Source organism: Primulina eburnea, chromosome 14 (assembly GCF_022965805.1).
Source record: "Primulina eburnea isolate SZY01 chromosome 14, ASM2296580v1, whole genome shotgun sequence".
In the NCBI taxonomy this organism is placed as follows: domain Eukaryota; kingdom Viridiplantae; phylum Streptophyta; class Magnoliopsida; order Lamiales; family Gesneriaceae; genus Primulina; species Primulina eburnea.
The window spans coordinates 27,616,228-27,630,825 of record NC_133114.1 but is presented as its reverse complement, the minus strand read 5'-3'; the positions used below and the strand labels follow the sequence as shown (position 1 = coordinate 27,630,825).

Below are 14,598 nucleotides of genomic sequence, written 5' to 3'. Positions count from 1 at the left end.
GGGTGAATTCGGGGAATAGCAGGTGCAACAACGTGCATGGGGCTATGGGCGTGGTTTGGTCGGTCCAGGAGAGGGTCCACGGCTTGGTCTCGGTCCTAGGGTGGTCTAGTTCGAGGCTGGTCCAGTCTAGAGTGGGCTAAGTTCAGATAGTGCAAGGCTCGGCCCTAGGGTTTTGTAGGATTGTAAAGTGTCATTTATGTCCATCAGCCACTTGGTAATTTTTTAGTGTCTTAATTGATCTGATCTATGTTGTTTAGGGGCTGGTAGGGTGTGATTTAGTAGTTGTTATAAAATTTGGGAAAGTTTGGTTAAGTTTCGGGTTAATTCGGGTTAAAACCGGGACCTCGGTCCACGGTTTAAAACGAATCGTGTAAGTTATGTATCAGGCTCGAAGTTACGTCTAGGAAGTTATTATAAATATGTTTTGAGGTATCTTAAGGAGTTTGGCTGGCTTCGGGTCGGATTTTTGAGATCTATGGGTAAATTGGTCAATTAGGGTTTCAAGGGGCAAAATGATCATTTTGCACCCGAGTCAAGTTAGTAGTCCTGGCAGCGCCCTGATCACTAAATTACATGTTTTAAATATATATATTATCATGAACATGACTTTTATGGAAATATGAAAAATATGTTGCATGTTTGATTTTAAGGAAATTTGCGTATATGCATGATTTTTATAAGTGATGAATATGATGATATGTTTTGAAGGATATGAGTTGGTTGTAACTAATACGAACATGAACACGAACATGTAAGGCAATGCTCAGTGGATTGGTAAAATTGTCGTTGATGTCCCCGCCGCTGAGTGTCATGGTTAAACGTAGATATATCTATCGACTAGAGCTGATATGAAAGTCACAACTAATGATTTGAGGTATATTGAGTCTTTAGACTCACTGAGTATGAATGATGCAGGTGAGCATATTGGCGAGGAGACTGGAGGCGCCGAAGACTGAGTAGGCGGAGCTGGGGTGCACGTGAAAACCCGAGGACCTTGCATTTCTTCCGCATAATATGATTATGAGACATGGGTTGAACCAACATTTTTAAATGATTACGAATCTTGTTTTACGTTGTTGAGTTGTCAGGCTTTTGGCATTACGCTCGAGTTTGACTTTTAAAACAGAAGACTATGATATTGATTATATTTTAATATTTTGTGTAATTGCAGATATTTTTATTAAGTGATTGGATGAATTTTAAAACGCCTGATTAAATTATTTATTGATGCATCTGGAGTTAACCATATTTTTCAAATATTCGAAACTCATGTTGAAGTTCAATTTAATAGAAAAATCAAGGCTCTCCAAACTAATTGGGGTGGTGAGTTTAGATCCTGAGCAACAGTTCTTCAAACTAATGGCATAAATCACCGCTTAATGTGGTTGTCGAACAAAAGGATCGCCAAATCTTAAATATATCGGTCTTACTTTATTGACTCATGCATCCTCGCCACTTTATTTTTGGGGTGATGCTTTTTTAACTGCTGTTTTTTTCTCATTTATTGACTCCCTAGGAGTCTCATAGGAGACATTTCATCTCACTAAGTTATAACAAAGGCAAACAGACTATTTATTTCTTAAGGTTTTTGGATGTTTGTGTCTTCCATGCTTGCGACCACCCACCCTATAATCATCATAAACTATAGTTTCGATCGGTTCCTTGCACATTTCTTGGATATAGTGGAAAACACAAAGGGTACAAGTATATTAGTCGAGATGGTCGCATTTTTATATCTTGAAATGTTAAGTTTAATGAATCTTATTTCCTTTATGCTCACGTTTCTGTGGCTCATTCTGAGAAGTGAGAACTCTTCATCACAATGTTTTCTTCTCTCTATATATTCCTTTTGTGCCTCATTTTTCGCAGAAATTGCCAAATGTCTATTTCCTTGGCACTTCCGCATGTACCTTTTATTCTATTCCCTCTTTCACCTTACCTTATAATAATATTAATTATAAATATTTTGTTAAATTTATAAATAGATATTAAACAAAAGATAATAAATAATTTATTTATTCTAAGAATAAACTTTTATGTAAGATTTGAAATAAATATTTTGGAGAACTGCATTATTTTATTGTAGAATTTACGCTGATGGATTTAAAATTGAATTTTTAATTCTATACTCGGTATTCACATTTTGTGTCATACATAATATATAACAAAATGAATTCGACACCAAACTTGTTACGTATATCAAATTTACGAACTTTTTAATCAATTCTTCCATCAATTTTCATTATTATTTTTAAATAATTTAAAAAAAACAATTTTTTTTATATCAATATTGGTTTCCATAGTGCACGCAACGAGTATTTGCGTTATTTTACTCCGAATGTCATGGTCAGTGCCTTGGTGTTACATACAACCACCAAAATGCATCTTGTACCCTCCATTCTGGGCAACGAAGGGTCATAATTCAATAGCAACAGATTAAATACCATGTAACAAACATAAGACATAAAATTCATCCCAAACTCCAAAAAACTATCTAATTCGAAGGATGAAAACTATAAAGATCAAATGAGCAATAATATATACATCACTAATAGCGCAGCAAACCAAATGAGTTCGCAATACATCCCTAATAACGTTACACAATACCTTTTCTCCACAAACACATATGCACAATCGACAAAGGATGTCCCTTGCATCGAGCTACATAAATAAAAAAATTGAAAATCACCGAAAGAGGAAAAAGGTTCTAAAAATGTAACTTGAAAATGTAAAACGTAGAAGTATAAGAAGTATAAATCACAAACAAGCCGACGTAGTTTTATATAGATATTGCCAGGCGTCCAAATACAACCGGTATATCATAATGAAAATGGCTTAGCATACACGTCGAAAGGTTCGCATGCAGTTAACTGTGGCTCCTGTGGACAAGAAAAACAATTAAGATCATCAACAGTAGCTATGACACCAAGAAAACATTCGAGAAGATGCGTAGAATTGGAAGAGCTTCTAGCTTCTAAAAACATTAATAACAATGCTTCTTGATCAAATGATCGCATTTGTTGAAGAAAACATCCATAGAATACTCTATGTAGGAACTAGAAATATAGCATCGTAACAAAGTTTGGTCCGAACTCGTGGTTTTGAACTTTAGAGTTCTTTCATGTTTATGTATCACTGCAGCGTGGACATATACAAAATTTTATATAAATATAATTGCTGAATTTTAAAGAAATAAAAATATGTTGTATAGAGAATTCTAACATAAAATTTAATAGCTAGGACTCTATCAATCTATTTTTATTTCCATAGAATTTCGCATGACACTTTTAATTTTTATAAATATGAAAATATATTGGGATGAATGAATAAGCTAGAAATTTTTTCTAAGAAGTGACTAATCATATAACATCATCAAAATTTGATTCCAATATATATGTTTTGGTTTATAATAATACCTGTCTGAGGCCGCCAGAACTAACGCTACCTCCTGTGAGAAGCATAGTAAGAAGCGATGTAACAGCACCATCACCAAGACTGCCACCTGAACTGCCAGCATCTCGAATAGCTGCACGCATGGCAGTTAATATGGTCCCATATGTGGTTCCATGCCCGCGCTCGATGGCTTGAATAAAACAGAAGGTCATGGCACCTGTTGAAGTGATTTTTGATAGAGCCTAATCGAAAGGAAAATAATACCTTAACATGTTTCTTGTTTCATAACATAGTATTTTAATGTTCCTATCAACATTCTTAACTTACAGAGGTATCAGCTGAGGTTTGATGATCATCACAACCACTAAAAGAAATTACCTCACCACCATTTGTTCCTTTCCACACACCTGATCGAGGACGATGGTCCTCCCACGCATATTGTCCACTCCTGTTTTGATATAAGTACCAAACCATAATATTTAATACAGCAAAAAGAAAACCATTCTTTTGGTAATACAAATGACAGACATACCCACACGAAAATTTAGCACTACTTCTCAAGGATATGGGAGTCATCATTATTTTGAGTCTACATGATTAAATGCCACCATGAAAGCAATAGAAAAGTTTCAAGAACCCTTATTATATAAATCAATGGAAACACCAACCTCCAAACATCTTTCTTAAAGTTTAGAAGCTTAACACCATTGCTTGACATTTTGATCAAACTACAGAACTTCCATTTGATGTCATGGTAATGACCCTTCAAGGAATGATTTATCACCTTAAGTGGTAAAGGCATTGATATTTTCTTCCAACATGCTTTTTCTTGGATGACTAACTTGTGAAAGTGAGGAACAGACTGGTCATTACCAAGGTTCAGTTTTATACAGAAAACAGCTACTGAATAACTGAATGGATTACTATATGGTGCAGCTCAATTGACATGAGTAACTAATGGATACCAAACAAGATCAACGAGAACATAACATTACCCTACCATGTAAGTGACTGAAGAAACAACCTAATTCAATTTTCGATTAGCCAACTGATTCCATTGATCCCATTTATAAAACACCGAAAACATTCCAGGTCTAGGAACTAAGTGCCCACAGTTTGTTTTCCCACTTTAGTGGTTCCTGTGTCAGTAGCCTAATCTAGAGAAATAATGGCCACATAATAGATTGAGAATTAAAACCCATGGCCCCATGCAGTATAATATCTAAAGCTAAACATGAGGATGATTAGTTGCTGTCTGTAGAGAGGGAAATGAGGGTAAAACAAACATAGATAACATTGAAAGAGAATTGAATTTATTGGAAACTTAAGCATCACACTTGTCTAACATATTTAGCAGATGACAATCAGTATCATGTTATATCTTACTTTGGCACCATTTATTCTTAAAATTTTCTGAGATACCAGTCGTGATTCCAAAAACTACACCACCTACTTCTAATCAGACATGATAAAAACACAGGATTATGTCAATCTTGAAAATATAAAAAAAAGGTATTTTAAGCCTACCTATTCATCCGGCATAGAAACGGTAAATCAAGAACTGTTCCGCTATGACACGCATCTATTATTGCATGAAGCTTAACACCGTGAGGTAGAGGTCTCACAATAGATGCATTAATCTCATCATCTACAATCATACCCTGTGTTTCAAAGTCAAGAGGACACAAGGTTTCATCATATCCATCAACTTCATCTCCATTGTAGTTCCTTTGCCTTGAACCATGGCCAGAATAATGAAACACCAAGGAATCTCCAGGTTGACATCCTTGTAAAAGCCAATACAATGCCATTCGCATATTTTGCTTTGTTGGAATTCTGTAGGGATCTCTTTCTTCTTCTGCTTTTCGATTGATTATGAAAGACATGAGAGACCTTTTATTCAGAATACGCCATGATAGTTAACTTCCCTCAATTCCATGACAATTAATGACTAAAAACCATTTAAATAGAAAACATGGTGGTAGCAACCAAAGCAAAGAAAAAGTATTCACTTCATAGTAATTGTGGCCATAAAGACGGTAAATTAAAACCAATTGCACCTACAGCCACAAGAAAAATAATAAAAATCCCCCCTCGGAAGGGGCAGCTAAAAGGGTACGACAGAGCTTGATAATGCTGTTATCCTGAAGCTATCAAAGTATAATATCTCCCCACCTACATTCCTCTTAAGTAATTCAACTGTATAGAGGGAAAGAAACAGTTCAAATGAGGTTCCTCGATACCAAAAATAAAGAATGACATTTCAGTATAGACAAGACCACAGAGCGTCAATTAAGCATTATCAGAGTACCCCAGTAGTCTATCAATGGAAGAATTCCAAAAGTGTAGCTCAAAAACCTTCTGCACACTGCAAAAATTACACTATGAACCAAAATAATTGATTTCTAGGCCCCATGTCGAAATGCATAACTGACTACCAGGAATTTTTAACCTTCACTATGTTTGCATCGAAAATTCCACCTGCAGTCTTAAATACCCTGAGCACAAAACACCCGATTCCAGGGAAAACAAAGAAGATATCGCCACTTCATGTTTTACCAAAGCACTAGCCATCTCTGTGTCAACTCCCAAATTTCTCGAGAAAAGGAAAACACAGATAGCCACATACATACAAAAGGAACGAAAATTGCAAAAAAACGGGAATTCTTTTCAATCTTTCTCGATTTACCAGTGAGCATGAGAATCGAAGATTCTGGAAACTTGAACTTATTGATCAAGAGATATTTCATGCACTTAGCATCATTTAAGCATCCCTTCAGCTCGTGGCGGGAGAACCTGTACGATATGCCGACGATGACAGCTTTTTTACGGCCGTGAGGATTCGGGGGAGGGTTCGGAGGCGCGTGGTTGTAAGGAGAGGGAGGCGGCGGTGTCCCTTGAGTCATAGGCGCGTGATGTTGTGGTGGTGGAGCGTTCCGAGGGTCGCCTATCTGCGTAACAGCCTGACAAATGGCACATCGGATGGATCGGGCGCCAGACGGCAGCTGCAACGGTGTACGACAGTGGGAGCAATTCACTAACATGAACATAGCGGCGGCGGTAGTTGGGGCTGTAATGATCGCCGGTTTGGAGAGGCAGAATTGTCAACACATACGACGTAGAGAGGTTTAGGTAGATTTTGTATCGCTTTCGTAATAATAATTTGGAGCTACATAGAAATGAATATACCCCATTTTTTATTATTATTATTTAGAAATAAAAAGTGGGCTTAGCAGGCCCATAACCATGATTGGGCTTCCTAAATAAAATCAAATAATGGGCCAACTATTGGACTTCAGAATTTCTTACTATATTTCTGTCTCGATGAGGCAGTATACATTTTACCGCAACTAAGTCTAGCTAGGGTTTCTGCTCCGCCTGCAGCTCAGCTCCAATGGTACACCACCACCGCCCCGCGCCCCGCCCCCCCTCTCACACACACACACGAACGCATAAGCTATATCGAAATGATTTTCTTGTTTTCGAATCTCTTTTAACTGTGTATTCATTACCGTTCTTTGCTTTGTGCAGGCCAAGAGAACAAAGAAGGTTGGCATTGTTGGGAAATACGGTCAGTTGTATTTCTATGAATGTTATATTACTCAATCTATGATTTATCCTTTCATTGTTTTCTTGTGTGTATATATTGGTTGTCAGGTTCTTTGCCCTTAGCTTGTTATTTGAGAGATGGAGATGATGAGTTTAAATTCTGTAATGATTTTCTTACAACCATGAAAATAGTATTTTGTGATTTTCATTTAACAGGTTGACATGAAAGTTGAATTTTGTGTGGTCACGTCTTTTGCATAGCTGTTCCGTTTAATAACTGGAAGATTATACTCCTAATGAGCAAAATCGAGTTTAATTTCATCTAATGGTAGTGATTGTGGGTCTAATGAGCAAATAATTCACGCTCCTTGCTTGTTGCTTTGCAGGAACTTGGTGATGTGTTAACCTCTGTTGTGGATACATTGTGACCTTAATGTTGCAAAAAAGTGGTCTTTCGTGAACTTGTAGATCTGAATGATGAGTCTAATGGTAGTTCAGCCTTGTTAGTGCTCCAGTGCTTCGTTATTTGCAATTTTTAGCCATTTATTGGTGCTACTTTTGTGGATTCTTAGTTGTAGAGTCAGAATTTCATTTATTCTGATACGCCTGCTGCATTTTGATGTTGAAGTAAAAATTTTGCAGGCACCCGTTATGGTGCTAGTTTGAGAAAGCAGATTAAGAAGATGGAAGTCAGTCAGCACAGCAAGTACTTTTGCGAATTCTGCGGGAAGGTACTTAGTGCGATAGTTATGTTACATAACTCATTTTTAGCATGATCTTGGTCGATTATGAGTGTACTTAGTGCGATAGTTCTGTTACAGTATGCAGTGAAAAGAAAGGCTGTTGGCATTTGGGGATGCAAGGACTGCGGCAAAGTGAAAGCAGGCGGTGCCTACACATTGAAGTAATAATCTTTCTTATCTCCATGTTGTGTAGATCATTTGATATTTATGCTTCCTTTTCTTACTTCTATGCATATATTCTGTCTTGCAGCACTGCTAGTGCTGTGACGGTTCGGAGTACCATCCGGAGGCTGAGGGAGCAGACTGAGAGTTAAATCAGTGAGATAGATTGTCTTGGCGTTGTTTTCCTACTGCATATTTTCATCCCTAATTGTGAAGTGTTCTAATTCCATAGTTGTGAGATTTGTAGCAACTATATGTGCTCTTCCAGATTGTCTCCTCAATCCAAATAGTCACCAAGTGTGAATTTTTATACGATGCCTACATGTTTGTAACATCCAAATCTCCACGAGTATTTACCAAACAACGTACAATCCTTATATCAGGAATTTTGTAAAAATAAAATTAACATTAAACTTATTTCCACCATACAACTTGTACATAACATATAAATCTGAAAAATTAAACCGTGGAAGTTCATATTCTTAAGCTCGTGTTTAATCCTTTAATTTCAACGTAAATTATTTTTGGATAACTACACTTCGGTTTAAGCTTAAATTTACCACCATGTCGTACATCAAAATTGATTGACATAATCGATACAATGTAAGAGAAATAGAACATGAAACCCTTACGAATTTGGGAACAACATCAAGGATTTGTAATTGTGACCACAATAATATGGGGATTATGTTTTTCTTTCTAAATCCTCTTTTCTTAAAAAAAAAAAAAAAAGTAATAACAATGATGAGAAAAGCGACAATATGCTAAATGTCAAACCTTTTTTTTTTAAAAAAAAAGTCATGACAAAATTACAAATAATAAAAACATCTTAATAAAATAAGATGGAACAGACGATCCAATTTTTAAACATTCAAGAGTTATCTAGCGTCTTAAAATTCCGCAAGGGTTTCATGATTTTTTTTTTTAAATGTTTGAAACTACCCGAAGTTTATTAAAAAAAATATGTAAAATTCCACAATTTTGTCGTCAAGTAGACAACTTGGTAGATAAAATAGATTAATGGTATTTTAATAGTTTTTTTTGGCCTAGTTGATTGTATCGTGTCTGAAGTTTGATCAGGTCTATCATTGATTATGTTAAATTGAGTTTTTTTTTTAAAAAAAAAAATTCACTAGATAAAAATAATATTCCCGAATTTAAAGCAATTTTTCCTCAAAAGTAAATAATGAAGTTTTATCAGGTTCTTATTATTAGAGGTGAGTATCTTAAGTCGTGGAAAAATGGACATTGCACATTCGTCGAATTAGTAACAATTTGATAGTAACCCGACAACACTCATTTGTCGGATCCTGGTTTCATTTTTTAGTAGGAAGATAAGATTGGAATTATTAATCATCAATAAATAATGATTGGATTAGTGGAGCTCAAGAGTGCACGAGATTACCACTTATATTTTGTGATTGGAGAAATTATTAGTGTTTATCCGATTTTTTTTCTGAAAGAGCAAGCAGAAAATGACATTTTTATCTACTTTGCAAAAATTGAATTCCTTATCCAAAAATAATTGTATTGAATATAAAGATTCCAGTCAAATGCAAATATGCAATATAGATTGCCTTTCTACCAACTTCAAGCGAAAGGAAAAGAATTATTCTTGAGTTCAGACACACACAAAACATAGAACAGAACAACCTGATTAATAATATACATATATTTCTTGATTTTCTCAGTAGGTACACATTACTGCATATACAAGACCGGGCCGGATGGAATAGGAGTTCCCCTGTATACCATCATACCCAATCCCATACCCATACCTATTTAAACTTTACAAAAATTAAGAAAGAAAGAAAAAAGGATCTTAAAACCGACTCGGGAGAGAAATCCCTCTCCTCTCTCGCCGCGACTTTCTCGAAAACTCAGTTATGTTTGATCAAGGAAAGTAGTAAACTTGAAGGGTGTTGCAAATACTGTTGAGTCATATCCTGCAACGATCTTTTCGGCTAAAATTCATCTCTGGTTCTAACGATTGGACTGGTCTTCAGTTACAAAGTTATAAGCGACAGGAACAGGCATTTCATCGCTATTGCTTCTATGATGCATTTGTTTTTGCACAGCTTTTACAGCTGCAACTCTGGCTGCATTGGCTGCCCGATTAGCTGCTGACACTGCTCGGTTAACTCTCTCGTCTACCTTGGCCACTTCATAAGCTTTCTCCGCTGCTCGTCGAGCTTCCTGAAAGGTTAATGAAAACTTGGTAAACCTCCTACAAGATGGAAACGTACCCTAGAATTTCCATTTAACAATCCGTGATAAGATTAATCCCCGCACCACCTTATCTATCAGGCGTTACTTAAGCTGACAAATAACATTGGAGAATGGCAGTGGAACGTGAAAATTTTACCTGAACAACGTTAAGCACTTTTGAGTGGTTAACAGCAACAGGAGAAACGAGAGAGATGGTGCTCTGAGTGCTAGGCACATCAAGAATTCCATTTTGCCAATGGCCTGATTGAGTTTCTCCATTCCTGAAAGTGTACAATCCGAGTCCCTGTCTTCTACCCTCATGCCAAGCACCTTCATAGCGGTGGCCATTTGCGAAGAAATAGACCCCGAACCCATGCATTTTATCAGCAAAGTATTCTCCAGCATATCTATCCCCATTCCTGTGCGGAGAAATGGTGGATCAGATATTTAATTAAATTTTAGAAACGATAAACAACCATTATCTGCAACTCTTGCATTAACTAATGTCGAAGTATGTGAATGGGATTATTCTCAGGTACAAAAAGTCACTGAGGATTCTACTAAAGGGATCATTAATCTTTTAAGCTTCACCTGGTATCAACAAACGTCAACCGAAAACTGCCCATCAACAACCTCAAAACGTAAAGGACAAAGAAACTATAGTAATTGAACACAAAAGTTAATTCAGATGGAAGAGAACACCAAAGACAACGATAAAAGATGCTGGACATTTGAATCATATCCATACAATACATAATGTTCAGAAAAAGTCTTTACTTGTATAGATATGTCTTAAAACACAGCAAAACTGAACAACATTTGAGTATGTTCAAACTTCAAGCTCGAACACCGAAATGCGCTAATCAAACAAATAATAAGCCTGTAAGAGTGGTCAATGAAGAAAACGATTATTATATTACCTAAAATGATAATGTCCAAGGCCATGTTTAACACCCCATTTAAATTCACCCACATACCGGCTCCCATCCTCACAAGTATGAATACCACACCCATGGCTCTGCCCATTACACCACTCCCCAGCATACACATCTCCTGTATAAAACCTATACACACCATAACCATGTCTAAGTCCCTGCCGATACTGTCCTCTATACCGGCTCCCACGAGCCCACGTCTCCACCCCATAACCATCATACTTGCCATCTATCCAATCCCCTTCATATCTTCCACTCATGTAATAGTAATAAACCCCATTCCCATTACATTTGCCCTTGTGAAACTCACCCTCGTACACATCACCGTTGCTATACGCCTGCACATAACACCCCGATATTGACTTCTTATCTGCCTTCATCCGCGACCCAATTGACCAAAAAACTGGTAAATGCGACCGACTAATATGATCCTTCGAGCTAATCTTGATCGGTAACGATCGGGCAAGGAACAACCTTATAGTGGGAAGTCGTGGAATGGCCAAATTCAGAGAAAACAAAAGCGCCGCGGAGAAGGCAAAGGCGGAGAGGAAATCAAGAATGAACGAACTTGAAGGATGGGAGACCAGAAAATAAAAGAAGGGAAGGCTGAGGAGAAGGATTAAGCGGAGGTGAAGGCGGAGGCGGATGCGGAGGCGACGGCGCAGTAGGCGGAGGTGATGGTGGAAATGAGTCAAGAATTTCTGAGACCTGGTGCATAAAAGATTGAATCTTGTAGGTGGGTTCTGGGCGGAAACCCCATATCTATGGAGGGCATTCGACAGAGTAGGAGTTTTGGTAAGGGAAGCGGCGAATTGCTGCTGAATATTGGGTCTCTTGAAAGGAGTGGTGGGCCTGAGGGCAAACGCATCATTCGACTCCTGCTGCTGTTGATTCTCATCGTCGATAAGAATCTGTAGGGTAGGATTATTGACGGAAGAAGGCTGGTGAGGACTTGATCGGATATTATGAAAAAAGTGGGGGTGTTTCTGGGAAAGGTAAGAAGGGGTGAGGGGTGGGGTAGGGTTGAAATCGGAAGAGACGCCGCTGCTTTCTGTTCCGATCTGTACTTCAGATTTCTTCTGATGCATTAAATATACAAAGCCAAATCTTTACCCCGGAAAAAAAACTTCAACAAAGAAAAACAATATTTTCCCCAATTCCTTGCGATCCTGATCCGTTCTTCTTTTCCCTTTATTATCCTCTGCGATTAGCTTATCTCTTCCCGTTTCTTGAAATGGAAAGTAATGGAGGGAAGAACGTAATTGCGGGTTCCTATGTACGGAGAGTAGTGCCAGAGTACGTGAGAGAGAGAACGAGGAGCGTAGACTCCGAGAAAGGAATGGTGCATGGAGAAGGATGATTTGAAACCAGAGGCGGCCGGCCGTGAAAGGAAATTGCCTCTGCCTTTTTAAATAAAAGGGTATACTACATTTCTTGGAATATTGCATTTTGGCCTCTATTACTTTCTATATTACAAGATTGCCTCATTTCTCTCTATATATATACATTCACATGTCCGATCACGCTTAGCGTCGAGCGTTTATAGGTGGCTTTTTAAGTCGATCGTCGAATCATAAGCTACCATTCCAAAAAAACGTTTACAAGTGACTTGTTAAATCGATCGCAGATTGATAAACTATTATTCCAATAACCATTTAATTACGACGAATAAAATTATTAATCGACGACCGACAGTCGAAATTATTTATTTCCTTTCTTTAAAAAACTTAATAACGAAAACAATAACCAGGCAAAAATTATATAAATGAGGAAAATATTTGTCCATCAAATGTAATATGATCCCAATTACCCAAATCAATCATGTACCGTTGTAACATGTCAACTATATGTCTATAGCCAGATTTATTACCAAATTTTCATAATCATTTGCCACATGAATTCGAATTAAGAGGGGTCGACCAAAATCATATCCCCATGTCAATTATTATGTTTTCAAATCACAATTTAAGAAAGAGAATGTTTTTATAAATTGGTAACCATTTTATTTTATCATGACTCGATCTAATATCAAACTCGAGTCGAATTTTACTTCTACAAAAAAAAAAATCAATAATAATCTTTATTTATAATTTTTAATATCCAAATTAGATTTGACATAAGCTAATCCTTGAGCTGCAAGCATGGTCGACCACACGAAATTGGTTTTAAAATTTTTTTTAAAAAAAATAATTAAAAGAAATGATACGGTAACCATGTCTTAATGGACCATGTCCTATACATCATATAATTATAATTCAAAATCAAGATTTTTAATTATCTATTGTTTCCTTGTTGGACCAATTCTCCAGTTTGCCTTCCACAAAACGGTATTACGACTATTGCCAAAAGGCAAACAGAAGTCTGAAAAGAGGGAAAAAAGGAGAGTTGATTTTGCTTTATCTGAGGTTTTTAAAGTTTTTGACAAATAATAAAGTAATGGCTATATATATATATATATTTTTTTTTTTTTTCCCTTATCTTGATATTATTTCAGATAATATTAATATATATAATACATTTTTTCCTTATCTTGATATTATTTCAGATAATATATATATATATATATATATATATATATATATATATATATATATATATATATATATATATATATATATATATATATATATACAATGGAATGGCTTTGTCTTTTAAAAAATATTAATGAAATATAATTTTTTAAGTGATCAGTACAAGAAACTAATCATGATATTTTAAAGTTTGACTCTGAAAAGCATAAAGAAATGTGATATTGCAGTGTAATTACATATCTATGAAACATACCCATCCCTTTCTAAAATGGCTGACATTTTTAATTCACAGAAAATGACATCACCTTTTGGACTTATATACCTGGCCAGGTCCACCCCATCAAATTTTATTGGAAAGTGGTTAAATTTTTTTCCAGTATATTAGATTAAATATATCTGAAAACATAATATCTTTTCACATAAGTCTTTAATAAAACAATACCATAAACTTATAACATCGTCTGGATAGTAAATTTTATGAGAATGATATCTAATATGATCAGGTTCATGAAAATATATTATTTTTTATGTCAAAAATATTAATTTTCTTTATAAATATGTTTCAAATATATAAATTTGTGAGATCAAAACTTATTCTAAAAATCGAACTTTGTTTTGCTGAAAAAATATTACACATATCAATATTTATTAAAATTTGTGCTATTTCTTAACATAGTTGAGTTATATAATTTTTTTATGATAATGAAACTCACATAGGTAAATCGTTGTAGCATGCAAATTTGTTTTTTTAATTTTTTGTTAATTATACGAAAATTTTTGTATTACAACCTAAATCATCTATTAATAGTTTTAAAACTAATTGTAGGGGTCATTTACTGTACGGTGAGCACGGCTACTGCATCATAATTAATAGATGCTTTTATTTTCAAAATTCTATTATATATTTACAGAAACGTAATAATTTCCAAGTATTATTTTTAAGCAATGAGGCCAATAATTATTGCAAGATATGGAAGTATCACTTGTTCTTTGCTTAAACTTGAAATTGCTCCTCTTCTACCTCGCCAAGGGATGATAGTAGCGTGTAAATTGTGTAATTGAGACAAAGAAGCGACA

At 35.8% G+C, this 14,598-nt stretch overlaps 3 protein-coding genes across 5 annotated transcripts; 1 reads left to right on the top strand and 2 right to left on the bottom strand.

The window, feature by feature from the left end:
• Positions 1–2,507: 2,507 nt before the first annotated feature.
• LOC140812220 (metacaspase-1) lies at positions 2,508–6,556 on the bottom strand. The gene is made up of 5 exons (XM_073170442.1): positions 6,083–6,556; positions 4,921–5,251; positions 3,721–3,841; positions 3,417–3,635; positions 2,508–2,879 (listed from the first exon to the last, which is right to left on the bottom strand). The coding sequence occupies exons 1-5, from the start codon at positions 6,441–6,443 to the stop codon at positions 2,820–2,822; spliced, it is 1,092 nt and encodes a 363-aa protein (XP_073026543.1). The 5' UTR covers positions 6,444–6,556; the 3' UTR covers positions 2,508–2,819.
• Positions 6,557–6,695: 139 nt separating this feature from the next.
• On the top strand, positions 6,696–8,177 carry LOC140811994 (large ribosomal subunit protein eL43). Of its 3 annotated transcripts, XM_073170148.1 has the most exons (6): positions 6,712–6,790; positions 6,925–6,964; positions 7,329–7,444; positions 7,585–7,673; positions 7,764–7,846; positions 7,936–8,177. In XM_073170148.1, the coding sequence occupies exons 3-6, from the start codon at positions 7,417–7,419 to the stop codon at positions 7,997–7,999; spliced, it is 264 nt and encodes an 87-aa protein (XP_073026249.1). In that variant the 5' UTR covers positions 6,712–6,790; positions 6,925–6,964; positions 7,329–7,416; the 3' UTR covers positions 8,000–8,177. The 3 variants fall into 3 exon arrangements, with proteins under 3 accessions (XP_073026250.1, XP_073026248.1, XP_073026249.1); XM_073170149.1 differs by lacking the exon at positions 7,329–7,444 and having other exon boundaries at positions 6,696–6,790; positions 7,585–7,631; XM_073170147.1 differs by lacking the exon at positions 7,329–7,444 and having other exon boundaries at positions 6,696–6,790.
• Positions 8,178–9,486: 1,309 nt separating this feature from the next.
• LOC140812081 (uncharacterized) lies at positions 9,487–12,396 on the bottom strand. Its single transcript, XM_073170277.1, has 3 exons — positions 10,976–12,396; positions 10,213–10,474; positions 9,487–10,043 (listed from the first exon to the last, which is right to left on the bottom strand). The coding sequence occupies exons 1-3, from the start codon at positions 12,076–12,078 to the stop codon at positions 9,831–9,833; spliced, it is 1,578 nt and encodes a 525-aa protein (XP_073026378.1). The 5' UTR covers positions 12,079–12,396; the 3' UTR covers positions 9,487–9,830.
• Between the last annotated feature and the right edge of the window lie 2,202 nt (positions 12,397–14,598).

Coding starts and splice junctions, on each gene's coding strand:
- LOC140812220 (XM_073170442.1), bottom strand. CDS start 6,443: ATGTTCATGTTAGTGAATTGCTCCCACTGTCGTACACCGTTGCAGCTG. Junction 5,252..6,082: donor TTCGATTCTCATGCTCACTG/GTAAATCGAGAA, acceptor ATCGAAAAGCAG/AAGAAGAAAGAGATCCCTAC. Junction 3,842..4,920: donor TTTCTATGCCGGATGAATAG/GTAGGCTTAAAA, acceptor ATATCAAAACAG/GAGTGGACAATATGCGTGGG.
- LOC140811994 (XM_073170147.1), top strand. Junction 7,674..7,763: donor TTTGCGAATTCTGCGGGAAG/GTACTTAGTGCG, acceptor GTTCTGTTACAG/TATGCAGTGAAAAGAAAGGC. Junction 7,847..7,935: donor GGCGGTGCCTACACATTGAA/GTAATAATCTTT, acceptor TCTGTCTTGCAG/CACTGCTAGTGCTGTGACGG.
- LOC140812081 (XM_073170277.1), bottom strand. CDS start 12,078: ATGCATCAGAAGAAATCTGAAGTACAGATCGGAACAGAAAGCAGCGGC. Junction 10,475..10,975: donor CTTGGACATTATCATTTTAG/GTAATATAATAA, acceptor TTCTCCGCACAG/GAATGGGGATAGATATGCTG. Junction 10,044..10,212: donor AAGTGCTTAACGTTGTTCAG/GTAAAATTTTCA, acceptor TTAACCTTTCAG/GAAGCTCGACGAGCAGCGGA.